Raw genomic sequence first — 26171 nt, forward strand, 5'->3', positions numbered from 1 at the left:
CTTTAGTAATTAAAAGATGTGAGACACGAAAAAGGCATAAAGAAAAACTTGCATATGGCCTCCCACCTCAAAGTGAAAATCAATGGTTTTACAATGCCCTCCATGCCCACACAGGCTGCCCCTTTTCTCTCTGACCTCAGATTCCTCCTCCTTCTCTAGCCCACTCTGCTTGAGTCATATCAGTGACTGCTTGAGTCATATCAGTGGCTTCCTAATCCTTTTATAAACATGGCTGCACATACTCACCCCAGGGCCTTTGCACTTGCTGTTCCCTCTGCCTGGCAGGCACTTTTCCCCAGATATCCACATGGATACTCTTTCTCTTCTTTCTGGTCTTAACTCTATCTGCTACAGGAGGTCCTCCCTGGTCACCCTAGCTGAAATTCCAATTCCCTCAACACCTTATCTTCCTCTCTTTGTTACTTTTCTCTTCGGTTATCACAAGCTGTTCTATATTTTTCTTCTTTACTTTGTTTATTCTCTCTCTCTCTCTGACTGAATGTCAAGAAGGGAAGGTTTTTCTTTTACCTGGTTCATGGCTATCACCATATTTGGAGTAAGTAATCAGTAAATATGTGCATGAGTCAATGGCTATAATGTCAGAAAAGGTGACATTTTCTCCAGAACAGAGACATCTTCGGGTGCTGTTATGCTGTTTGACGTGGGCACTTCTTTCTCAGTAAGGCTTCTGGCTATGGAAGCGCAAACTCCTTGGCACCGAGTCCTCACTTGAGTCATGAATATGTTCTTAGAAACTGTGACTTTAAGCAAAATGAGGTGTAATGAAATCAGGTCCTTGAGTAACATCATTTTGTTCAAAGTTGGCTGGGAATTTTTTTCCTCATTGACGTCATAAAGAAATGTCAAAGGAAGTGAGGTTATTTGAGGATCTGCTGTGTTTGAGCGCTGGGGGCTGCAGAAACTGCCCACTGCAGAATTACTTTTTGGGAAGGGCTCGCCAAGCCTGCTCCCTTGCCGAGATCACACTGTACTCCCCAGTCTTGTGTGCCTCAGTGGGATGGATCATGTGGCTGGTGAAATGAGATAGGAGGAGTGCCATCTCTAGGCCTGGCCCCCAATACAACCCTGGCTACTGTCCTACTTTCTCTTCAGTCCTTGAGTAATAAAGACTTGGTGGAAGAACCCCAGGTCCTAAAAGATGGTGGAGTCAACCAACGGATGGAAGAAGCCTGGGTGCTGAATGGCTAGAGGGATGGGTGCTCCCCTCCCCATACAGAACCACGAAAGAACGTGAAATAAGTCTTTGCTGTGTTAAGTCACTGAGATTAGGGGGCTGTTAAGCTACTGATACAGATATCAAGGTCATTATATTAGGAAGTGCTATCTCAGGCAGAAGCACCTAAGAGATATCTAATTTCCCTTTCTGACTGGGAGTCAGCCTTGTTGGGTGTTGGTGAAATTTACAGTGAACTGGCAACTGTGAGATGGGCAGAGATGGGGAGAAGCTCTGAGGACGCGTCTTCAAGTTCAGCTGTTTCTTTCTTTAATAATGATGCCAATTACAGACATGGGTTCTGGACAAACCCAGTCCCAGAGCTGAGATACCAAAAACTTACAGACCATTATTGTCATCAAGGTGTAGTGGGCTTTTGTGTGTAAATGCAAGTCACACAGTCTACACTCCAAGTTGAAGCTTTTGGTTTGACTTTTGTGAAACGTGGATACAATCCCCATGAGAGGGGGAAGCTCTCCCTCTTCCACTTGGGCCAGGGAAGTCAGAACGCATTGGCTACGCCACTCTGCCAGACCCTGTGGCCGCGGCCCAGAGCTGAAGTGCTCACGCTGCAAGCAACAGACCAGTCGAGACAGTGAAATGTTACCTGTCCAGCCAGCATTTCATAGAGCAGGACGCCATAGGCCCACCAGTCCACAGATTTTCCATATGGCTGATATGCAATTATCTGCATGAAAAAAAAAAATACGTCATCTACATTTAGAGGTCAACCGAAGAGCCTGGGTTCCAACACCTAAGTCAGCGTGTAGGCATGACACACTCAGGTCATGCAATGAGGTGTTGCAGTATCTCTTTGATTTCTACACTCAGGGACAAACACCCTCCAGACCAGACACACCGAGAACTCTCACCCCATGACTGGTTGTCCCAAATCTACTTTGGAGCTTCTCTTCTGAATCTACTTGAGGATGATGTCACAACTAGCTGAAGGCTTAGTGATCTTCACTGGTGAAAGAGATTTGGGCACTGACACAGATTTAATTTTTGAGAAAGTCAGAAGACTTTCAGAGTGAAGGTCTGATCATGAGATGATTCAACTGTGTAAGAGAGTTTTGCTAGAAGCTATAGGGATGATGATGATGATGGTGATCATGGAGAAAGATGGAGGAGGAACAGCTAGAGCAAAAATTCTAGTTTTCTTGGGCTGCATATAGTTCTATGGTATCTTTTGCACAATGAGGCTTTAAAATGTCTTGAAAAAGAGACATAAAATATAATAACCGAGCGCAAATTTGGACCTTGCCTGAAACTTAATTCAAAGTGTCAAAAGGGAATCAGGAAAATGAACAGAGGTCTTGACATTCAATGATACTAAGAGAGTATTGTTAATATTGTTAGAGCAGATAAAAGGGTGAGAAGTTAAAAGTGACCTTTTCAATTAGGGATGAGAGTGTTTATGGGAGAGAGAGGAAGTATTGATGGGTGAAATGACAGGATCTCTTAGATTTGTTTTAAATACTAAGGTAAAGCAGGGAAGGGGAGGAATAGATAAAATGAGTTGGCAAAACATAAACAGTTGTCAAACTTGGGACATGGGCACACGGGGGCCCTTTTCCCCTACTCCTTGTATGGTTGTGGCTCTCAGAAGCACTAGAATAATCCTATAACCTTTCCCAGTAGGAGGGAGGGAGGTTGTCCAATTTGAATTTCTAAGTGTGATGTGCTTATCAAAACACCGGCTCTACAGGGCCTCCCTGGTGGTGCAGGGGTTAAAGTCTCAGCACTTTTCAAGCTATCTCCAGCCACTGCAGCGTGAGTTTGATCCCTGGTCAGGAAGCTGACCTCTCCTGTGTGGCCCACTGCTCCCCTCAGCAGAGTATTTCAGTCAATCCACCTATTCTGCTCCCCACTCTGTCTCTGGTGAATCCTCTCACCCCCTGCACCTCTGGCCTACACCCCAGTTCTTACATGCTTAAATAACTAAATCTTTAAAACAAAAACAAACCAAAAATGTAACAGCAGCTCTGCTCCCTCCCAGGGAGGCTGCATTCCCAGTGCAGGCAATTCCCAGACCCATGGATCATCCATCGGCACAGAGCTCAGGACTTATTAACAGGCACCCAGCACGACCATGCTGCCATTGTGCATATAAATTTGACTTTGAAATGTTCTAGAATATTTTTTTTAATGATTCACTCTGTTTAATTAAGTGTCCCGGGACATGAGCAAACTTACTGCATGTCTGCCTATCTCCATTTCTCCAAGGTATTACTACTTCCCCTGGATGAGAAATCCATGCTCCCATGGCTTACCCATGTGTGGGTGGCAATGAGGGGGTACACTTGGGTTTGGCAGCTTAGCTTATTTCCTTGACAAGAAAATGATAACCAATGGAACCTACAAGGAAGTCTTTATTCCCTTTTAAAGCTACATTTGTTCTTTTCTGAAAACCTGGAGAAAGCACACACAGAGAACACCAAAATATCCCACCGAAATGAGTCTCTATTACCTGGAAATGATGCACGTCATTCTGGAAATTAGTGGATCAAAGGAGTTGCTTATTTTTATAACCTTTGATAGAATGGGAAATTCCCCTTCAAAAAGACAGGACTGATTTATACCTCTACCTAATAGCAGTTTCATCATCCTTTCTATCATTCATTCTTTCCAAAAAATAATCTTTTAAAAAAATTCTATGAACCACAACTATGATAGAAAAACTAGAATAAAAAAAATAACATTTTCTTACATATTTCTTACAGCTCTGACCGCTTCCATTTTCCGAGGCAATATACCCGCAGAACCACCCTTGCTGGGGAAGCCTTTTTTTTTTTTTTAAAAAAAAAAAAAGATTTATTTATTTATTCATATAAGAATTGGGGTGTAGGCCAGAGGTGTGGGAGGGGAGGGGGCTCACCAGGACAGAGTGGGGAGCAGAACAGGTGGATCCACTGAACTATTGTGCTGAGGGGAGCAGCAGGTGAGACAGGAGAGGTCTGCTGCACCATGTGGGTGCTCCCGGGCCGGGGATTGAACTTGTGCTGCAGTGGCTGGCGATAGCTTGATAGCACCGTGTCTTCAACCCCTGCGCCACCAAGGAAGCCTTTCTTAACCATAGAGATGAAGATTTTTGCTTTGTTTTCATTTTCCACAGGGTTGGGGCCTCTCTTTAATACCACTTACCAATTGTATAATCAAATAGTTCCTCTAATGAGTCTACCCTGCTAGATGCTTTTCTCTGATTTTTTCCAGCGAGGTAGATAATGCAATTACTCCTCTTTCACAGATGATAAAATTGAGGCTAAGAAAGATAGTTTCCCTCAGTCTCCAGGTTTGCTGAGTTAGTAAGGGGCAAGGAAGAATTTGCATTGAGGATTCCTGTTCTAAATCAGTTGTTTACGGCTGTTCGAGAGAGCCCAGGTGGAACTGATGAAAGTCTGATTAGAAGATAGTCACTGATGGGTGCGAGTCTGAGATACAGGTCCCTGAAGGGGATATGTTGAGCCTGGATTCCAGGACTGGCTTCTGCCTCACTTGAGCCTTCGATGGTGATATGGACATTTAAACATCCACCTCTAACTTAAATCAGAAAGAAAGCATTGCTGGGCGTCCCCTGGTGGTGCAGGTGGTTGAGCGCCATGCTGTGAAGCTGTCCCCAGCCTCTGCAGCACTGGTTCAATCCCAGCTGGCTGGCGAGGGTCCCACATGGCGCGCAGACCTCTCCTGCCACCCCCGCTGCTCCCCTCAGCAGTGTATTTCGTCAGTCTGCCTGTTCTGTTTCCTGCTCTGTCTCTGGTGAATCCTCTCACCCTCCCGTGAATCTGGCCTGTACCCTGGTTCTTGTATAAATAAATAAATAAATAAATCTTTAAAAAAGAAAGAAAGCGTTGCTTTTAGCACTACCCTCAGGTCTTTATACAAGGCAGGTGGGGTGAGGCAGACTGTTGCTCTGGGCTGGGAGTCAGCTGTGGGATGATCTAGACAGGCAACCACAGCAATCATTACCATTTTTCAAAGTTAGAAGGCAGCCCACGACTATGCCACATAATCACAGGATGACTATATAATTTTCTACTTGCCTAGAATAAAAAATTGTGGAAAACACAAAGTTAATGAGAGTCTGAACAAGCATCTCAATGGAGAATTTTTTTTAAAGATTTTTTTAATTTATTTATGCATACAAGAACTGGGGTACAGGCCAGAGTGTGGGGGTGTGAGAGTATTCATCAGAGATAGAGTGGGGAGCAGACAGACAGATTGACTGAAATACATTGCTGAGGGGAGCAGTGGGTGAGATAGGAAAGTCTGCTGTGCCATATGGGTCAGCTCCCTGGTGGGGGATTGAACTCATGCTGTAGTGGCTGCAGATAGCTTCATAGGTTGCATCTTAACCCCTTGTGCCACCAGGGAAGCCCTCAATGGAGACTTTCTGATGCCACATTCTACTTTTAATCAGTACATCATTTTACCTCATATGGGAGATGTTGCCTACTAGCCATTTGTTTAATGAATAGTGTAGGGTAAGGAAAAATGTCAGGCTTTTCTGCCTTCCTGCCATCAGGATAGATGATGGATCCTTGCGGTCCTGAATGCATGCCTGATGGCGGACACCTGGAGTAGAGTGTGGGCAGATGTAGATAGGCTTCACCTGGGCTAAGACTGGGCTTTTAAGGGCGGCGTCATGAGGACGCTAGCAGAAGCCAAAAGAGAAGCCAAGAAAGCAGCAGAGAGAGAAGCAAAAGAAGCAGAAGCCAAGAGAAGGCCAGAGAGCCCGGAGTGAACACCTGCTGGGGGCTGGGAGGCCTGCCAGCCTACCGGCCCCCCAGCGCCTCTACCTGCCGTGTACCTGGTAATCCCAATAAAAACCTGCAAAACCACTGAGGACTCTGACTCCTCCTTTACCCGGTCTGCTGGATCATAGAAAACCTGCACTGTGCCCAGTTCTGCCCTTACAAATAGTAAATAAACCAATGGATATGTGAACGGGCAGATGAATGAGTCAATGAACTTACATGTATTTGGATCTGTTTCTTTCTTGTCTTTCCATCTGTTTCTTCAGGAATATTCTCTATTTCCTGCATCTAAATGGCAGTAGCCTCGCCAACTAGAAATGTGTAAACCTTTGTGGAAATACAAAGTGTTCCCAAAATACAAGTATTCTACCCAAGGGAACCCCTGCTTATCCAGAAAGATCAGGGGGGATAATGAAACGAATGAATGGAAGGGGACTTCTGCATGCAAACTGTAGGGTCTTATTCAAGCATTAAGAACTATTAGAGTTTTGACCAGACGTTAGGTCCCTTTCCTTAATCTTAGTGGGAAATCTGCAGTTAGTCAAACTAGAAAATAACATTAAAAAAAAAAAAGACTTGAACGGAAGAATTTCTTCTTAAAAGTATCAGAGGACCCGATGTCTCAACTTGGGGCCATTCTCTGAAATGATAGATTCTAAGAACGTGCAACAGGTTTCCTTAAACAATTGTCTCATGCGTGTTCATCCCATCAATGGGGTCTCTGCAGAGCTGCATCTAAATGATAAAAATCAAAGAAAAACCCTCCATGGGAAATGTGAATTCCCCCAAGCAAACCCTTTCAGAGAAGCAGAAGCGATGCAATACGCAACATTGATCTCAAGAAGTTCCTGGGTAGAAAGAATGCTAAGAAAGAATCCCCTAGAAAAAACTAACCTATTTTTTACTCAGTGATTATTAAGATACTTCTCTAACAAATCAAGCCAAAGTAAAATATCAAACATGGGAAAATGAAGATCAATCTATCTAGGAGTCTACTTCAAATGAACTGTGTTGTCCCTTATTCTGTCCTTGAGTCTAAGACATCTTGAGCTGATTAAACACTGCATTTCCACCTCAAAACAACAAAAATAAATCCATTTCCTTGAGATGAGTCAGAGTATAAACTTTGTTTTTCCGTTCTCCACTTGGTACATGCTTAGTGCCTTAGGCAGTTTATTATTATTTAAGCAAAGAATTCATCTACCATTGCTTATTGCCACTGCAGTGAGGTGGATGATTCCATTTCAATTTGAATGGTCGAAAACCCCTGCTCGTGGGTTCAGGGTAAGCCTGGCTGAGATGCCTCAGTGAGAGGGTGAAAGAGTCTGAAGAAACAGGTGGCAACACCACTGTATCCGAGAATAAAGTAGAGCCAAAGAGCAAACCACCAGCTTCACAGAGTTTTCATCCGTCCATGCGCTCCCTGACATTGCCTGTCTTCCCTCGCTCGTGGACCACATGACCACTCCTGGCCATGGGCCGAGAGGAAGTGATGTTTCACTTCTGGCTTGAGACAATTAAACACTCCCTTGCCTGCAGGCACCATGATGCCACAGACCCCTGTTCCAGGGGGATTAGCCCTGCGCCAGACTGAGTGAGCAGTAAGTTCTTGTTTTAGGTCACTGCAATCTCAGAGGTCACTGTGGCCCCTGGAGTCACTCTGACTAATAAATAAACTTACATTTCACATAAGCAAATCACTTTCAAGAAAAGCCTGTCTCCACCACTCGTAGGACAATGGAAATCCTCTTTGGGGGAGTGGAAGTCGAGCCCCTCTACAAAGCAGAAGCTTTACATACATTATATTGAACCCAGGCAGGAAAAATTATTGCTATTCCTATTTTATAGGTGAGAAAACTGAGGCACAAGAAGTTTGAGGCTGCCCAAAGCCATCAATTCATAAGTGGTGCTTTGAATATTGGCATACTTATTTTAAATAATAGGATTTATGCATCCTCCATGCAATCTTTTATATTGGAACTAATAAAATATTACTCGAGGGTTTTGAGGTCGAGTTTAAAGAGATCTGAAACCATCATTTTAGTTGTGGGAACTATATTTCAAAAGCACTTGAATAAAATTTGTTCTGATAACTGTATAACAGGCAGTCCCTGAAATCTCTTTCGGCTAGTCAGTGTTTAGTTTGTCTGGAACACAAGCAGAGCTGACGCATCACGCTGCTGTGTGAATTCGGGTGAGGTGTCAGAGGAGGCTGAAGTGGGGAAGTCACACTTTATTTCCCATGCCACAGTCTACCAACAGCACAACCAGAAGCCTCTTCTTGGGTGGAGGAAATGCCACTCACTTTGGAAAGCTGTCAGAAGCCAAGAGTGCGGGAACCTTCCTCTGATCAGAGTGAGTCACAAATCCTAAAAGCCATGATACCTGAGATTTTTATTTTATTTTTTGGACTCTATACAACTGTGGTCCAACTTGGTCTTCCTTTTCTGTTTCTACAACATTCAACTCTACGCCTCCTGCTAATAACACCCTCTCCTTCTTCCAAGGCTGACTAGAGTAGAATGCCAATGGCTTATTATTTTTTTAAGGTTTATTTTATTTATTTATGCATACAAGAACTGGGGTGTAGGCCAGAGGTGCGGGTGTGTGTGTGAGTGTGTGTGTGTGTGTGTGTGTGTGTGTGTGAGAGGATTAACCAGAGACAGAACAGGAGGATCTACTGAAATAGACTGCTGAGGGGAGCAGCAGGTGAGACAGGAGAGGTCTGCTGTGCCATGTGGGTCTGCTCCTTGGCCGGGGATTGAATTCATGCCACAGTGGCTGGCAATAGCTTGATAGCGCGAGATTTAACCCTTGTGCCACCATGGAAGGCCCTCTTTTTTTTTTTTTTTTTTTTTTTGGCAAGGGCACTGGTCAGTCCCTGGAGTCTGCCAGCTCAGCCACTGGGCCAAGATTACAACGTCTCTCTCATTACTGCAGGCTTTCAAATATAACAGTGGGGTGGGGCTAGAATTCAGTGGGAGACTTTCTGCCTGGAGAAGGTCACGATCTGTCACCTGTGGCGTGTGCACTCAATAAAATGGGAGAAGATACAAGGTAGAAGGTGCGACTTCACCACTGCAAAATCAGCTTGAAAATGAAGCAGACTGTCCCCTCAGTGATTGTTTGCTACCAATAATACCTCCAATCCCCCAAAACCTTCTGCAAGAGAAACAGTGTTCGGGATGCCCGCACAGGACAAACATTTAGATTCGTTGGTTCAGGATGCTGGTTTCAACGTCCCTACGAGCTGTGTAGACCCGCACTGTCCAGTCCAGTGGCCATCAGTCACATGTGGCTACTGAGCATCTGAGGTGTGGCCAGAGGAAATGGATGTACTCTAAGTGGGAGATATACATCAGATGTCAGACTTGGTTAAATAAAATATATTGAAATAATGTCACTAATTAAACAAAATATATTGAAATAATGTCACATTACTTTCTCTAACTTTCTGCTAAATGCAGTTTTGGTTTGCACTTTATTGCTAGGCGGTAGTGTTGATCTATAGCTGCTGAGTTTCCCCAGCTCCCACCAGCCACTGTGGCTCCCCGGTTTTTGTTAGCCTAGGGGGCCAGCTCTGGGCTCAGGACCGGGCTCAGAGGCTACAGGATGGCGAGGTCCCCTTGCATCTGTCTCCAAGGGAGACAGAAGCAGGTGTCCCTGGCACTTGTGGGCCCACGGAGGCTCGCAGCCAAGCCCCGGGTTGCCTGGCACGCCGAAGCCCCAGGCTAGGGGCTGTGATAGCAATCTGGTTTCCAAGAGCGGAGAAGCTCACAAAAGGAGAGGCAGGCTTGGCAAGAAGGCCTGGGGTTGGCGCTTTTTCTGCTGCATATGGGAGGCTGAACTCTGGCTCTCGAGACAGACCCCCGACAGGGTCACTGTCATTCAGTTTTACTGTGATTTGTCGCTGTGATCATCATCATTATACTTCTACGAGCCAATTGCTTGGGGGAATGTCAGGATGTTACAAATGGCGGCCTGTCTTGTAAAAGTGAGATATGAATGAGCTTTCTCCCGGCCTGGGCAATGGACCAGGGAATGAAAGGGGCCAGGGGCGCTGCCTCCTCTCTTATGAAGCCAGAGTCCTCAGCGGCTGGAAAGATGCCACCTGCCCTTGTGGGCTCTACCAGGGTTACACATTTGAAGGCCCCCCAAGGAAGAGAGGGCTTCAGGAGCTTTGCTGGAGAGCTTGGAGGCCGGCTGGTAAGGTCGTAGATGCCACTGGCCATCAATGTGACAATACCTATAAATAACCAAGGTCCCTTCACATCCGCCACTGTGTTGCCAGGCTTTGTATCTGTTAGTTCAGTGGGCGCTCCCCAGAGCCTTAGGAGGTGGGGGGCGTCCCATTTTAAAGGTGAAGAAATGAGGTACAGAGAGGTTAAGTAGCTACACAAAGCTTGTAAGCAGCAAAGCTGGGGTTTGAATTCTGGCCATTTTACCTTGGCACCCACATTTTGGATCATTTTTCTACCCAGAAAATGCTCACCCAGTGGGGGTCCCTTAGACAGCTCTGGTGGGAACTGGCCCACTCAAGGTGACTCTTGCCAAAAAGAGGCTTATTGCAGGTGAGTTGACTATAGGTAACGCCACACTCCTTGACATCAGAAATAAGAACTGGCCCCAGCTCTAGAGGCAGGGGCCAAGAAATTAAACCAGTTCACAGGAGGACAAAGGAAGGACTTTGGTATTTAGAGCCTATTAATAATATGCATAAACACTCTGGAATAATGATGGGCACCTGGAAATTCTCAGTCAACACTGGACCTTCCATTCATTATTTCAGCAACTGTTTGCTTAGTCTGTGCTGGACACTGTTCCAAGCACAAGGTAGAAAAATGAATGAAATCGTTAAAAAATACTTCCCCCCTCCGTGAAGTTAATTATACCGGAGCAGCAAAATTTCAGGTTTCTTTTTTCCCATGGTATTAGCATGGAAATGCGTCCTCTTTCCCTTGCTCCATTTATGACTAATTGTACATTCCAGGCTGGGCAGCCTGCTAAGCACAGGGATCACACATCTAATGCAAAAAGGGATAAATAAACTAAAATGTGTTATCTTGCATCAAAGACCTTAGTTCATTGCATGAGAAATACCTGCTATATTTGAAGTCTTTGCAAAGTGCATCATACAGAAAATTTTTCATAAAGAAAGTTACTGCAAGAGGGGAACAGCAAGTTTGGAGTCCGAACCACAGATTTTCTGTTCAGATGAAAACTGTGGTTCTCCTGGGATTGGAGAGAACTGAGGATGATTTCTCTCCTGGCAGTGGTGGTAGGAGTTACAGGCAGATCTTTCTAGCTCTCGGGCTTCCTGCACAGAGGGGAAAGCAAACAGTAGAGTGGCCTATGTTCTGCTCCCCAAAATGGTGAAAAGGGGAGCAAAAGGTACAGAAATGATTTGCAATGATGGACACTGGATTTATTTAAGTAGCATCTGGTACAAAAGAAAAAAAAAAAGACAGGAATAAAGAGGGGAAGGAGGTATGAGGAGGGAAGGAGGGAGAAAGTTCCAGCCTGGTGATTACAGCCTGATTCCCAGGTCCACCCCATGCTCCCATTTAGAAGGGAAGGTCACACAGGCTGGCTTTTTAAAATTAAATACACAGGGCCTCCCCGGTGGCGCAGCGGTTGAGCGCTGGGTTGCGAAGCTGCCCGGGGCCTCTGCGGCGCCAGTTTGATCCCCGGCTGCTCCCCGGCCACCAGAGGAGGGTCCCACATGGCGCGCAGACCTCTCCTGCCGCCCGCTGCTCCCCTCAGCAGTGTGCTTCGGTCCTTCTGCCTGCTCTGCTCCCCGCTCTGGCTCTGGTGAATTCTCTCACCCTCCCGCGCTTCTGACTGTACCCAGTGCTTGTATAAACAAAAACAAACAAACGAATAAATAAATAAACAAAACATGCCTCTATTAAAAAAAAATTAAATACACAGTCCTCACATAGCCCCTGTTCCTACAAGTACCACCTCCCCTGATAGACATCTCTCAACACTCTGGTGCATTTGTCACAACTGATGAAGCTACAGGTCTGCATTTTCCAGGGAGTCATACAGTTGGAATCAGACGGTGGGTAACCTTTTTAAATTGGCCTCTTTCACATAAAAATATGCACTTAATTTTCTCCCATGTCTTTTCATGGCTTGATAGGTAAAGCTTTTTTCAGTGCTGAATAATATTCCACCCTCTAGATGTGTCATAGTTTATCTGCTCCCCCAGTAAAGGACATCTTGGTTGTTTCCAAGTTTTGATAAACAAACAAAGCTTCTAAGAACATCCATGTACAGGCTTTTTGTTTGGACTTAAGTTTTTAACTCATTTGGGTAAATACTTGACAGCACAATTGCTGGATTGTATGGTAAAGTCTGTATTTAGCTTTGTAAGAAAGTGCCTAAGTCACTTCTCAAGTGGTTGTATGAATTTGGAAGGAGTCCTAAGTAAATTCTAAACAAAGCACCAGACTTTTGATCTGGAAGGTCAGGTTCTATGACCTTAGGAGTTCATGGACCCCTGAGATTTCCTCCCCCTAGTGGGGAGATCTGGCCCACTCCACTTCTCTTTCCAGTCTTTTGCAGCACACCCGGCCTGTGTGTCCCAGCTCTGTTGCACTGTCCTCTGCAAACAGCTGCCCAGTGATGTCTCCACAGGACAGGGGATGACACCCACCACCAGGTGGTGTCCCAAGGAGGAATGGATGCTGGGAAGAAGCCCATGTAGCCTCTGGAAGGGAGTTCTCAGGCTCCAAGCAGTACCTCCCTTTGGCCCTAAGCCCCCTAACCTATAAGGGGTGCTAAGGCTGGAGGAGGCCTGAGGAGAAGCCTCAGAAATTGGGGATGGCAAAGTAACGCCTGCAGGCTAAATCCAGTTCGCCTCCTGTTTGTGTACAGCTGTGAGCTAAGCACAGTTTTTACATTTTTAAATGGAAACTATTAGTCTTTTTGGCAAGAATAGTTGCTTAAGTTTGCCTCTTGGTAAAATCTAAAATTTAGATTAAGGCAAAGTCTAAAATATTTACCATCTAGCCCTTGGCAGTAAAAGCCGGCTAATCCCAGTTCTAAAGCACAGGACAGAGGTCCCTCTTTGCCTGAGTCCCTGGACCCCTGAGAGTCTCCCTTTTGGGGTGCTGTGCTAAAGATCCTTCCATTGGCCAACACAGCTCAAAATCATCTTCCTCCAAAGATGACATCCCCAGAATGGCTGCAGGCCCGCCCGCCCTGGCCACCCTCTTGTAGCAGGACAACGTCACTCCCCACAAGATGCAGCTCTATCGCCTCCCCTAGAAACTGGGTTGGCTCTGGGACTGCTTTGACCTACAGTATGTGGTGGAAGTTAAGTTCCAGGGGCCTTATGGCTTCTGTTTTGGCCCTCTTGGGAGTCAGTCACCACGATAAGAAGCTCTTAACAACCCACTAAAAGATGAGGGACTGGGTAGAGAGACAGACCAAGCAGAGGAGAACTGGCAGGGTCTTGGTCCACAGCCCACAGCTTGGGGCCATCTTGGATCTTCCAGTGCCGGCAAAGCTGTGGCCGCCAGCATGCCTGCTGGTGTGAGGAGCCAGCTATTGAGTCCTGCCCTAAGTTCTGGCTCCAGAGTCACAGCATGGCGGGGCTGTTTTATTTTACTGAGTTTTGGGGTAGCTCCCCAGCAACAAGAGCTGAAACAACTGCCCACTAACAACAGACATGCACGGAGGGCCTCAAGCTGAGCTCTCTGTGGGCCAAGCTGCCTCCCTCCTCCATGCTATGTTTATATGCATTTATTGGATGTTACCCCAACTTCTTAGAAGAGCAGAACTAGCACTGGAGTTCACCACATAACGACAAGGGAAAAGTTCCCAGAATCAGGAAGTTCCCTTTGGGGGTGGATGTTGAGTCTACAGTAGAGTGGGCTGGGCCCATCTGGGAACAGGTGCCCTGACTTCCAGTCTCTCTCCAGCTCAGCCCACTTCACTGGTGTCTCTGACTGGCAGGTGCTGGGGTAAAGCAGGGCAGGATTTGTGGCTTGGGGTGGTGCCCCCCTTGGGAATCCTCATTATCTCAGGAGCTGAGTGTTCAAAATGTTACCCCTGCTTCTGAGCAAAGGAACTACTTGTGTGGTGCAAGGATGAGCAAGGGGTTAGGAATACGTCTTGTGCCTGTAAGAGCTTTATTAGCCAGAAGAAAAGATTTTCCAGAACTGGGTGGTCTCACAGTGACCACCGATGGCATTAGGGCCGCAGGCCTGCAGGCTGCCAGCACCCCAGCTGCCCAGGAGCCACAGATAGGTGACCTCTCTGCTCTCACCAGGTCCCCTTTTTCTTGTCTGGAAAACAGGCTAATTGCTCTCACCTGAGGACTATGGTAGGACTTGAACATGCTAAAAGATGTAAGTGACAGTCCACAGCAGGAGGTGAACAGATGGGGTCCCCCTCTCTGGAGATACCTATCCCACCCCGTGCTCAGGCACTTTTGCAAAGTAAAAGGAGAAAATGAATTCAGAAACTGGACCCCCTTGGTCTCCAGATAAAAGACCAACCAAAATGCAGGAGGGAAAACCAACCGGTGCATTATTAGGCCTGGGTTTATGGGAGCAGCATGTCTGCCTTTGTGGGGTGATGCCTTCTCTGGGGGCCACTGAGCCGTGAACTGTGTCAGGAGAACAGCCACTGCTGGGAGCCAGCAGACCAGCCTGGGCTCAAGGCCCAGCATAACCTTGAATGGGCTCAGGGACACTCGAACCAATGTCCACATCATCCGGGACATCGAGCCCATGGCGCCAAGTCTGCAGAAGCGACTGAGATTAACGGGTCGAGTGAGGGAGGCGCTCGGCCCTGGGTCTGGGTCAGCTAGTCCACAAGGGGGGCTTATTTCTGGGGGAAGGGTCTGAGTCAGCGGGTCTGAGGAAGGCCTGGAGCACAATGTCGTGGGGCGCCCCCTGCTCCTGAGAACAGGGCCAAATGGGGAATTACGGGGTGGTAGAAGAGCCGCGGGCAGGTGACAATAGATGAGAGAATAAACCCAACACAATCCTGAGCAGGGATCTGGGGAGAGTGACCCAACCGAAGGGAGAACCCACGGGAAGGCCTGGCTTGGCTCTTAAGCACTTCTTGGAGAGCTAGCAGCTGCGTCACTGTGTCTCGCTCTGTAGGAGCCAGTGGACCTTGGCCCTCAAGGGGGGACTGGCCTTTGATGGAGGACTCACCACCCCCATTTATCACTCTCTTCTTCAGTCAAGTGCCTTTCCCTTCCCTCCTGTCTTCTCTCTCGGGCGGTGCTGCCGGCCTGCCTGCCTGCGCTGGGCACCCACCCCCTGGCTGCTTCTCATTTAACTTTTAGATCCTCTTATCTTCTCTCTCCAGCCCTTTCCCCAGAGGCCTGAACAGTCTCTGGGGATGTCGCTTTGGAGGCACCTCGGGCTGTATGGGGGAGCTGGGGGATGGGCTCTCCACCCTCAGAGACTGGGGGCCCCTGCAGGGTGCCCTCTGTCCTGAGCCACCAGCCTCGCCATGACAGCCTTGGGAGTCTCCTTCGACACCTCCTCCCAGATCCTGGCCCCCAGCTCTGGTCTAGCTCCAGGTCTCCTCCTCTTCCACGGGGATCCCGGGAGCCCAGATACCCCAGGACCTGGGCCAGGGGCTGGGCAGTGACGGAAGGACAGATGCCGAGCGAAGGGCACAGCATGAGTGGGGGGAGCGAGGGCTGGAGCAGGCCTGAGGGCCGCAGTTCTCACAGGGTCCCCAGGGAAGTTGCCCCCTGAGGTGACACTTTGACACTGGGGAAGGACCCCCGAGGAGGGGGCATCAGGAGAGCCGAGCTCTGGGGGCGGCTGGCAGGTTTGAGGAGAGGCAAAGAAGTCGGAGCAGCTGATTGAGAGACATGGGGGGAGGGTGGTGGGGTAAGGTGGGGGGGGAACGGGGGAGCGGGGATCAGACAACAAAGGGTCTTGGGCCACTGCAAGACCTCGGCTTCCCCTAGTTCAGAAATGCAGCCCCGCCAGCCCCGATGGGGTCCCGGTCCTGCTTCTGTCACTCTCGCCCCTCCCGCCTCCCCTCCTCTGGCTGAAGGGCTCTCTGGACTCCCGAGGACCCCACCCCTCAATTCTATTTTGAGAGACATGGGCCCCCTTTCTGCATCCCTCACCTGTTCCCACCACCTGGCCAGTCTCTCCAGGAGACCCGCTGATGGCCTCAGCTGGCCGGGCGGCAGTGCGCAGCACCCCCATTCTCCCTGGGCCGGGGACACCCTGTCCTGCTGAGGTACTGAGTGGGGGTCGCCAGCTTTCCCACCTCCCGCTTCCCAGACTCGGGGGAGACCTGCACCCCCCTCTCTTCTGTTCCTCACCCCCGCCCTCCCCACCTACTTCTGCACACCAGCACCCACCCCAGGTGCATGCCCCGCCCCCTGCAGGTGCAGGCCAGCCGGAGAGGGGCTCCAGCTCTCCCGCCACCGACCCCCTTCTTCTGTGTCCCCCTGAGGCTCCCTCCTGGGGGGACTGTTCGCTCTCTCCTGTTTGCCTTTCCCTCTCTGGGCATTTTCCCTTTGGCCTAGAAATACCCTGAAACAATGCCCCTTTCCTCTCGCCTTCCTGGGGCGACTGCCCACCTTCTGTCCTTCCACTGACCATGGAGGCGCCAGAGAGGGGGGCCCGCCCTGGCTGCTGAGCCATGCCCCATTCTGGGCCTCCAGGCACTCAGGGCTGGCTGGTGCCCGAGGCTGGGCCCCTCCCCTCCCCCTCCATCTCCTTGACCCCCACATGCCCCCCTCCTCTGAGTTCATCAACACTGACCTTCCTGGTCCCCGCGACTCACAGCTCCCTGGTTCTTCTCCCTTTCGGGACACCCCTTAGTTTTGTTCTTCCCACCCCTAACAAGTGGTTTCCCCACATGTGACACTTGACCCCCCTCCAGAAGAGAGATTACAGCTGGTGACCCCCTGAATCTGGCTGTACACTTTTCTCCTAACGTATATCAGGGCCGGCTTTGAGCAATTTCACGCAAGCAGGCAGGCTGGGGCTGCAGTCATGGCTGGCCTCCCCACAAGACTGAAATGAGAGCCCCCCGGGATAGGTCTCCAGCTTCCTGAACTCGCCCAGCCCCCCAACAGTCACAGGAACTTGCACATCGCCTTTGGCCAGCTGGTGCGGGGGCAAGTGTGCCCGCAAACCTCTCCCCTGGGGTTTCCCCCATGGTAGACGTGCCCTCTGTTCTCGCCCAGGGGAATTCTCTCGGCCACGTCTCCAAACCCATGTCTCTCCTGGGCTGCAGGAGCCCATTTCTCACGGTCTGTGTGCCCAAGAGGCTCTCTCTGCGCTCCCCCTTTGGACACTTTTTGAATGCCCGCCTGATGGATGCCACGTGTGGGTGAGGGGCTTACATGTGGCTGGTTCACTCTTGGCCTCCACGGGACCAGCCTGCTCTGAGATACAAGCTCTGAGAGGAGAGAAGGCCTGGGTGCGACTCGGGCCGAATCCAGCTTTTCTTAGGAGACACCAAGGGAGAGATGGTCTGTGCCATCTCTCAAAGGCCATTTTTACGGCCCCTCCACTCAGCGAGTTTTCTCCTCTCTCTGGAGAGAGCGCAATGAGTGGGCAGAGTATCTGGGCTCTGGGGTCAGGCTGTCTGGGCTCTGCGCCTCCCCTGGGTCTATGAGCAGCTTGGGCAAGTGGCCTTAGGCAAGTCACTCACTTTGACCCACCGAGGATGGGCCCAGGGCGCTCGGGCAGAGCAGGCCGTCACCACTGTGCATGTGTGTGCCATCTCCGCGCGCCCTCCGCCCCAGCAAGGCTGCGAGGAGAGTATTTGAAAGGCACGTTTAAAAGAAGCTTCACTCCCACGGCAGCAGAAGCTACTTGGAGGAGGCCCATCCAGGGCACACACTCCCTGCTGCTTCTCTTTCTTCCAGGGAGAAGCGGGCAGTGCCCACTGGGAGTCTGGCTCTTGGCTGCCGGGAGATGCTTGGGCTGCCACCATCTCACGCACCCTAAATTACTGACTTTCAGATGGAGGATTTTTTTTCTTTTTTTTTTTTTAATAGAGGCATGTTTTATTTATTTATTTATTTATTTGTTTGTTTGTTTATACAAGCACTGGGTACAGTCAGAAGCGCGGGAGGTTGAGAGAATTCACCAGAGTCAGAGCGGGAGCAGAGCAGGCAGAAGGACTGAAGTACACTGCTGAGGGGAGCAGCGGGCGGCAGGAGAGGTCTGCGCGCCATGTGGGACCCTCCTCTGGTGGCCGGGGAGCAGCCGGGGATCGAACCGGCGTCGCAGAGGCCGCGGGCAGCTTCGCAACCCAGCGCTCAACCGCTGCGCCACCAGGGAGGCCCTCAGATGGAGGATTAAATCTGGGGGAGGCACCTGTTCCGACTTCCCAAGGACTCTCCCTGACCCTGAATTCTTTCCATGTCAAAGCAAAGAGGACCCTCCCCATCGGCTTCAGGGGAGACTTCTGATCAGCGCCCCTTCCGTGGGGTCCCATCGACTCCCAAATCACATCTGTTAGTGACAGTTTCCACCTTAGTGCACCTGTGCCCAGTAAGGAGATGCCATAGTATTAATTCATTTCAAGGTTTTTGAGCCAGCAGCCATAAATATTTAAGCCTCGCTTTGCCTATTAAGGAAAATGCCACCTACGATAATTATTTTGCCTCTGCCTGACAGGAAGATTTACACAGAGGGCGGAATTAGTCTAACCTCTGAGCATGTGCAGAAACCTTGAACCCTGACAACCCCCCGCTGCACCGCAATTACTCCTGCAGCTCCGTGTGCCAAATCCCCGGACCTTTTTGAAAATGCCAGCAAAGGGTGAGACCACCTAATGTTATAATTGATGGAGCTTCCAAAGCAGTACAACTTAATTTTCCCATGAAAATCAATGGAATATAAGCACAGATTCTGGTTCCTGCTGGTTTGCAACATGCCATGTTCCCTAAGCTGTGCCCACCTCGCTGGCAGGGCCCCTCTGTTCCCTGTGGTGCCGGGCTGGGCCCAGGAGGCATGGAGCACGCAGGGGGCACCCCCAGCATGAGGGCAACTCAGGATGGAACAGAGGGCAGGGTGAAGGTCAGGAAGCGGCAGACTTGGCATTTTTTAGGATGTGGCCTTGGCCTCAGCACCTCCCCCAGCAAAGACCTGATGCGATGCTCTGGATGAGGTCTGTCAGGAGGACTGAGGGCAAGCCTAGAAGGTGCTCAGCGTGCAGGAGACATTCAGTAAATGGCGGATGCCCCTTGTATTGAGGAAGGAAGACTTGCAAACATGGAGCGTGTTTAGGGCCAGAGCATATTAGCCTGTGGATCAAGCAACCCAGTTTTCCATGTATCCCTCTCTTTGCGCTGTGTTCCCAGCTCCCCTCTCTCTGCCCTCTCTCTCCCAGCACCCCTCTCTTCGCTGCTGTGTTCCCAGTATCCCTTTCTCTGCCGCTGTGTTCCCAGAAACCGTCTCTCTGACAGGTATTCTCAAGACCCCACCTTCTGAGAGTGTGTTCCCAAGATGACATGGCCAGTCCCATACATTCCGGTGGAAAACACAAATTAGATATCTGACCACGTGAGCTTCCATCCAGACTCTTATTATGTACAGGCTGTGGGAACGCAAGCAAGTTATTCACCCCTGAAGGGAGTCGGGGATAATCACATCCACCTGTAGAATTGCTCAGAGGATGAAAGTGCCCAATCTGGTGTTTGGGACCTTAGGGAGAGGGTTCAAGGTCACCAGCGTTCCCCATTGTGAAGAGCTGTCAGTTTGGTATGTCCCTGGACAGTGTGGAAACATAGACTGAGGACATTCAAAGAAGAAACTAAAATTTGGAATGTCAGGGTAAAGACATCTTACCTTGATACAAAACTTACTTTTTCCCCCCAAAAGAATTCACATCTTGGTATGTCCAGGCATAGTGTAAGCTAAAATAGTCATGTTTTTCAAACACGAAGAATAGAGATCGTGCTGTGAAAACCACAGCCTCCCGATGCAGGATGTATTCAGACTTTGACTGACACTATGGAGCAGTTTGTGATTATGAGCTGAGCCAGCTCCATGCAACACCCACCAGGTGCTATAAATGTTCGGTGACAGGGAATGGCAGGTTTTCAGGAATTAAGGTGGTGTTGAGCTTCCCCGTTTGACCCAGCCTCTGCTGATCAAACGGATAGCTTCCCGTGCCCAGCACCACCTCAGTCATCCGATGTTGCCCAAGACGGCGGCCACATGGATGACACCTTCCAAATAACTGAAGTCTGTTGTTTTTTCTTCCGTGTTCCTCACTATATTAGCCTCCTATTGCTGCTGTAACAAATAACTGCAAACTTAGGAGATTCCAGTAGTACCCATTTATTATCTGACAGTCCTTGGGGTCAGAATCCCACAACCATTCTCACTGGGTCACAGTCAAATCGCCAGCAGGTTGCACCCCCTCCAGAAGTCCCAAACGCCTGTAGGGGGCTGGCCATGTCATCCTGGGAACATAATCTCACAGGGTGGGGTCCTCGAACCCTCTCCCTAAGGTACAAAATGCTGGGCACTTTCATCCTCTGAGCATTCTACAGGAGGATGTGATTATCCCCGATTTTCTTCAGGGGTGAATAACTTGCTGCATCCCCACAGCCTGTACATAACAGATTGTAGGTGGAAGCTCATGTGGTCAGATTTCTTAGTTGTGTGTTTTCCACCAGAATGACTGCTTTCGGGATAAATACATTAGGCAATATGGTGGATCCATCCATCCATCCATCCATCCATCCATCCATCCATCCATCCATCCATCCATCTATCCACCCACCTACCAGCCAACCAATAAAAGCTGCCCACAGTGAGCATGAGACCTCTACCCAGAGCCGCTGCATGGCCTAATTTTGAATCCATCACTTTCCACTTTGCTGCCTGGAGCTCAGTTGGGGAAAGAGCGCTTCATCCACAACCTGAGTGTGGCCAAGAAGTAGCTACGCAGTGACCCAGGCTTACAGCCTCTCTGTCCTTGGTGTGTAGAAACGTCATATTTAGAACAGGAAGAAAATGACTCACTCTGGGTTGTCATGAAGACCAAACTGTGGCCACCGCTATAAACACAGATCTTGGAACCACTTAGCTTCTCACACACCCATCTGGTCCTCCCAGATTAAGCACCACCAGCAATCCCAAGGTACCATTCAGACCACTGACCCTCCGATCTTGGTAAAGAGCCACCAGAGCAAGCACCACCTGACTTGATTTCCCATATGAGATGCTTTCACGAGCAAGACCCCCTTCCCTGCTCAGCAGTGTTTCTGAAATTGTTTTGACATCGCCATGTAAGAAATACATTGTTCCTGGGGCCTCCCTGGTGGCACAAGGGGTTAAGTCTCAGCATTATGAAGCTATCACCAGCCACTGCAGCATGAGTTCGATCCCCGGCCAGGGAGGTGACCCACATGGCGCAGCAGACCTCTCCTGACTCGCCTGCTGCTCCCCTCAGCAGTGTATTTCAGTCAATCTGCCTTTTCTGTTCCCCACTCTGTCTCTGGTGGATCCTCATGCCCCGCACCTCTGGCCTGCACCCCAGCTCTTGTTTGCATAAATAAATAAACCTTTTTGAAAAAGAGAAATACATTTGTTCCATGCAACCAGCTCACTCACATGTGCACACAAGGACGTGAGCGCCACCAAGCAAGATGCAGCCTGACCACGGGCATGAGCGCTATGAATACTCCAGTCTAGTCTATTTGCTGGTCCTGGCTCCTGGCGGCTCATTTGCCTCTAGGCACTTGAGGGCTGGGGGCGGCAGTTTTTGCAAACACTGTACTAGAAAACAAGGAGAACGGGGGTCCCTACCTCAGGGGCGATGTAATCTGGAGTCCCGCAGAAGGTCCGGGTTGTGACTCCATCCATCATGTGCTCCTTGCACATCCCAAAGTCGGCAATCTTAATGTGTCCCTCCGAATCCAGCATGACATTATCTAACTTCAGGTCCCTGTGGGGAATCGAGATGCCATCAGTGTCCTTCCCACTACGCCACAGGGTGTGCTCTGGATCTACTGGGCCAGAGGTGCGTTCACCTGCCACTGTTTCAATGTCACATTAACTGTAAGCCCCCGAAGAGCAGGGGCCAGGGATGATTGTGGCGTTGGTGTTTTTAAGATCTCCTAATGGAGTGCCTAGGATACAGTAGGCGCTCAATAAATTCATACCGAATGAATGACTAAGCAGGTGAACTAGTAATTCCCAACCATGGCTGTGTATTCAAGTCACAATAGCTTAGACTTCAGGTCTGGGAGACCCCATCATTTATGAGCACCCACATGGAGGATCTGACACCTGACAAGTTTTGCAAAGTCAAAGGTTTAGAACAATCTCATTGGGCCATACACATGTTCCTTCCACTCTGCTTAGTGCCGTGTGTCCTTTTAATTACCCTTTAGTTAATACTGGGAGACAGTCTTCATTCTTGGGCATCAGCCTTTCACTGTAGCCACCAACTGGAAGAATTTAACTCAATCTGCCTCTGCTAGTTCCCCATGTTTCCCTGCTGAGCATCTATAACAGAAATTCCACTCCCCTTACTCCTAGACCTCTGATCCAAATAAAAGGCAGAGGAAGGAGCTGTCAGCGGGGAGAAGAAAAGCATGTTTTCTTGTGCGATATAAAATCTTTCGAGGTCCAGGAATCAGAAGGTGGTTCTGGTTTGCCTGGAGGCTGCAGAGAAAGGTGGGTCCTTGCAGGTCTTTGTTCCCTTGGGGGTTTATCAACTCCAGGTTGAAGTCCCCATCACAGAATCACACGTCCAGAGGGTCCTGAGGTTTAGCAAAACTCTCACCAGCGCCACCGGTGGCCGAGCGCCCATACGCACCTATAAATGATTCCTCGTTTATGAAGGAAGAACAACCCAATGGAAATCTCTGCCGCATAGAATCTGCAAAAGAAAACACTCCTCAGGTTTCTGGATTCTTTGGACTCCTGGATACTTTTACTGTGGAGGTCAGGGGTTGAAGAGGTTAAAGGAGGGAAAACTCCAGGATTAGTGGCGAGCACTCACCCTGCAGTGCTCTTCCAACGCTACCCCCTTCTCTATGCCATTTGTTATACCAACTCTATGCCATTTGTTATACCAATGAACAGCGCAGCTAAAAAAAAAACCCAATGCGATGGGCTTATTACCGGAAACAAGTGCTTTTTGTTTTCCCGGGACAGGTAAGTAGGTAATTTATTACTCACAAAGACATTTCTCATACAGCCTAATTATATTAGAATTTCTATAGCATTTCTAATGCAATCTAATATGATCTTTCGGCTATCTTTAAACTCTTCCAAGTCAGGACTGTGGTTGGGTGGAGAAAAATCTCATTTTCCTATTCAAAGACAGAAAACATTGGTGATGGAAAACACAATCATTCCCTTGAAGACAAAGGAACGTGTGATAAACTCTCCAGCTGGTTGACTTATCCCCCCCCCCTCCTGCTGGGATAATGGGGCACACACTGTGACCCCTGCCCTTTTACATAATTCATAATAAAAAGCAGTGACTTCCATTCCAACAAAACTGTCCATCGGCTAAGATCTGAAGCTCAGAATAAACGCTGAAGGATGTTTTAAACCTTGCAGAGCGTTTAGTGGTCTTTGAAGTCTGAGGAGGCACAAGACTGTGCCTGAGCCAACCTCATACCCAGGAGATTTAAAATAAGTGTGTCCATGTACTTGGGCAGAGAAGAAAGCGCCAATGGTCAGGACCAAATCCTTAACAGCAAGACCACCTCCCAGCTGGCAGGAGAGGTCAGGCAGGGGAAGGAGAGATGGGCTTGCAGGCCACTTTGATATCACTTTTCATGCTTCCTGTATTTTAAAAATAAAACTTTTTTAGCATTCTGCAATGCAAACAGGAAGACAGAGAGTCAGACGAGCCGTCTTTACAGCCCTCCTAACCTACAGGGTTTCTAGTCTGCTACTGGGTCTCGACAGTTGTGTCCTAGCAAGCGTTATTTTATACTCCAAACAGCTTAATCCTTTATCATGAACGACCCAAGTGAGGGAAGAAGGGTGAGTCTTTCTGAAAATGCAAAAGTGAAAACAATCAGAAAAATGGCCTTTCACAATTTTTAAGTCAGCTACCAAAGAATTTCCTATTCTGCCTTCAGTGAATGTCCCCCAGGACAGATTATCCCACCACACCAAAAATCTTTCAGCTTTATCTTGTAGACAGCATGTCGGCTAGAATCCTATTAACATTTGCTAAGTTGATTCATCAGGTTGCATGCCTGCGGTGCATCCTCATTTAGGGAAGGAAATAGCTATTTGCTTCGATTTGCTGCTGTTGACTTCCTGGCCCCCGAAAAGTGGGATGATTTTTCAGATATCAAATTGGTGCCCTCTGGATGGGTGACTGTCCGGACTGTGTCTCTCCTGCTCTGGCACCCATGGCGCTTCCCAGTGGGGCCTTTAAAGCTCACAGTTCTTTCCTCAAACCACCTGGGAGGCAACCCCCCCCCAAACCTAAAATGAGGCAGCATCACCTAAAGTGGCCTCTCTCCTCTCACTTCCATAGTCACCAAGCTGTTTCCTTCTCCAGAATGGGCCTCAAATACATCTTCTCGTTGCTGGCTCCAAGGTCAAGTCCTAATAAAAGCTTCACTCTTTCTCTACATAGATCCTCACCCCCTGCACTAGCCTCCAGCCTCCCACACTGCACTGTTCTCCTTGACCAGGGCATGCTGGGAATGCTCAAGCTCACGACGTCAGCCCCTCCACTGCCTTCCAGCCTTCCCTGCTGCCCACCAGGCGCCCCATCGGGTTCTGAACCTGGATCCCCTGCCAGCCCCCTCACATCCCAGATCTCAAGTTACCCCCCTGCACCTTTGGGCTGGAAATTTTGAGGATGGGAATCCCCTTGGAATCCCCTTTGGGTTTGTGTGGTTTCCTGTGCCACCTCTAAAGTCATGGCAACGCAGTCTAGTTGTCAAGAGACTTCGCCAAGTCCCAAGGTGGGGAGCCCTCATTCCTCCACGCTCCCACATCTGCTGCCTGTGGGTGTGCAAGGACCAGTGGTGCAACCAATGAGGACTTGGTCAACGAGGCAGGCATGGGTGACAAAGGGACACACCAGCATCTCCAATTTACCAGAAGTAGGATAAAGCTCTCCTTAGGGAACATCGAGAGGGACCCTGCTAATAAAAATGCCTCCCCCAGGTCACCGCACTCAACCCCAAATTGGGCAGCGCCTCGCCTTCCATTTCACCCAGCATCGGTTCCTGGCTGGGGGTTCTGCGCTGCCCAAATTAAGGGACTTGAAAGATATACTCACACTGCTTGTGGTTCCTTGAATTTTCCTACTTGCTGAATGTGGTACATCAGGTCCCCACCGTTGACATACTCCATGACAAAGTACAGCCGGTCCTGAAGGCCAAGGTGGACAGATGAGCAGGGCTTCTGCATGGGCTTGGGGTCCCCTGCCCTCCGTAGGGACTGTGGTGCTTTCTCATTAGTAAAATGTGGGCTGCACTGGCAGGGCTGCTGGGTAGAGTTCTTCAAATATTTTTTCCCCCAAAAGAACAAGTAATTAGCCTTATTCCCCCGGGGCCTGTGGAGCACAAGGTCATCACCTAACTCGCTGCCAACATGCCCGCCCTCCCCCCTACCCTGGTTACGGATGCCCCCCATTTCAGTAATGGGCCCCCACTTTCCTGCCCTGTTCCTACACACAGTTTCCATCTCTAACTTTCTTGCTATGAAACTTAGTTTCCCCTGCTTTGTAATTTTCCGGAGTTTAATCAGTATAGCCAGGGATGCAGGGTTTGGGCTGGGACTTGAGGATGTGGCTCTCCTTCTAGCACATTGCTCTTTCCCCAGAGCTACTTAGGAGCTGTCGGGAGCAGGGAGCTGACTATCTACACTGCCAGCACTAGGCTGACCCTTGGGGGCTGGCGCCCGGCTCTGTAGCCACTGTCTATCCCGACACTGTGTGGCTGCGTTGTCACTTGGAGGTTCTGAAATCCACAAGCTCTGAGGGTGCCTCCCAGGAGATTGCAAAGACGGACATAAAACAGAAAGGCAATTTCTGACCAAGGAGAAGTTGAAAATAGCAATAATCATAACAGTAACAAATATAGCTGCCAATGATTGAGTCACAGCTTAAAAAAGACAGTCTCCAGGAGGGGCAGGCCTATCTCTGGGAGCACCTCACTAGAAATAAATGTTTATATTTCTTGCAGGCCATTTGCAAGTACCCCACCAGTGAGAGGTTGTCCAGGC

The 26171-nt window shown here is 49.2% G+C and overlaps 1 protein-coding gene across 1 annotated transcript in view; it reads right to left on the bottom strand.

The window, feature by feature from the left end:
- Positions 1–26171, bottom strand: part of PRKCA (protein kinase C alpha) — a 339371-nt gene that overhangs the window by 22276 nt on the left and 290924 nt on the right. Inside the window, exons 11-14 of the mRNA XM_037493515.2 lie at positions 25225–25316; positions 22780–22842; positions 21765–21903; positions 1842–1922 (exon numbers count right to left, since the gene is read on the bottom strand). Coding sequence (XP_037349412.2) covers positions 1842–1922; positions 21765–21903; positions 22780–22842; positions 25225–25316 — 375 coding nt within the window. The remainder of the gene's footprint in view (positions 1–1841; positions 1923–21764; positions 21904–22779; positions 22843–25224; positions 25317–26171) is intronic.

This window comes from Talpa occidentalis, unplaced genomic scaffold (genome assembly GCF_014898055.3).
Source record: "Talpa occidentalis isolate TD23 unplaced genomic scaffold, MPIMG_talOcc4v2.1 talOcc4.7, whole genome shotgun sequence".
In the NCBI taxonomy this organism is placed as follows: domain Eukaryota; kingdom Metazoa; phylum Chordata; class Mammalia; order Eulipotyphla; family Talpidae; genus Talpa; species Talpa occidentalis.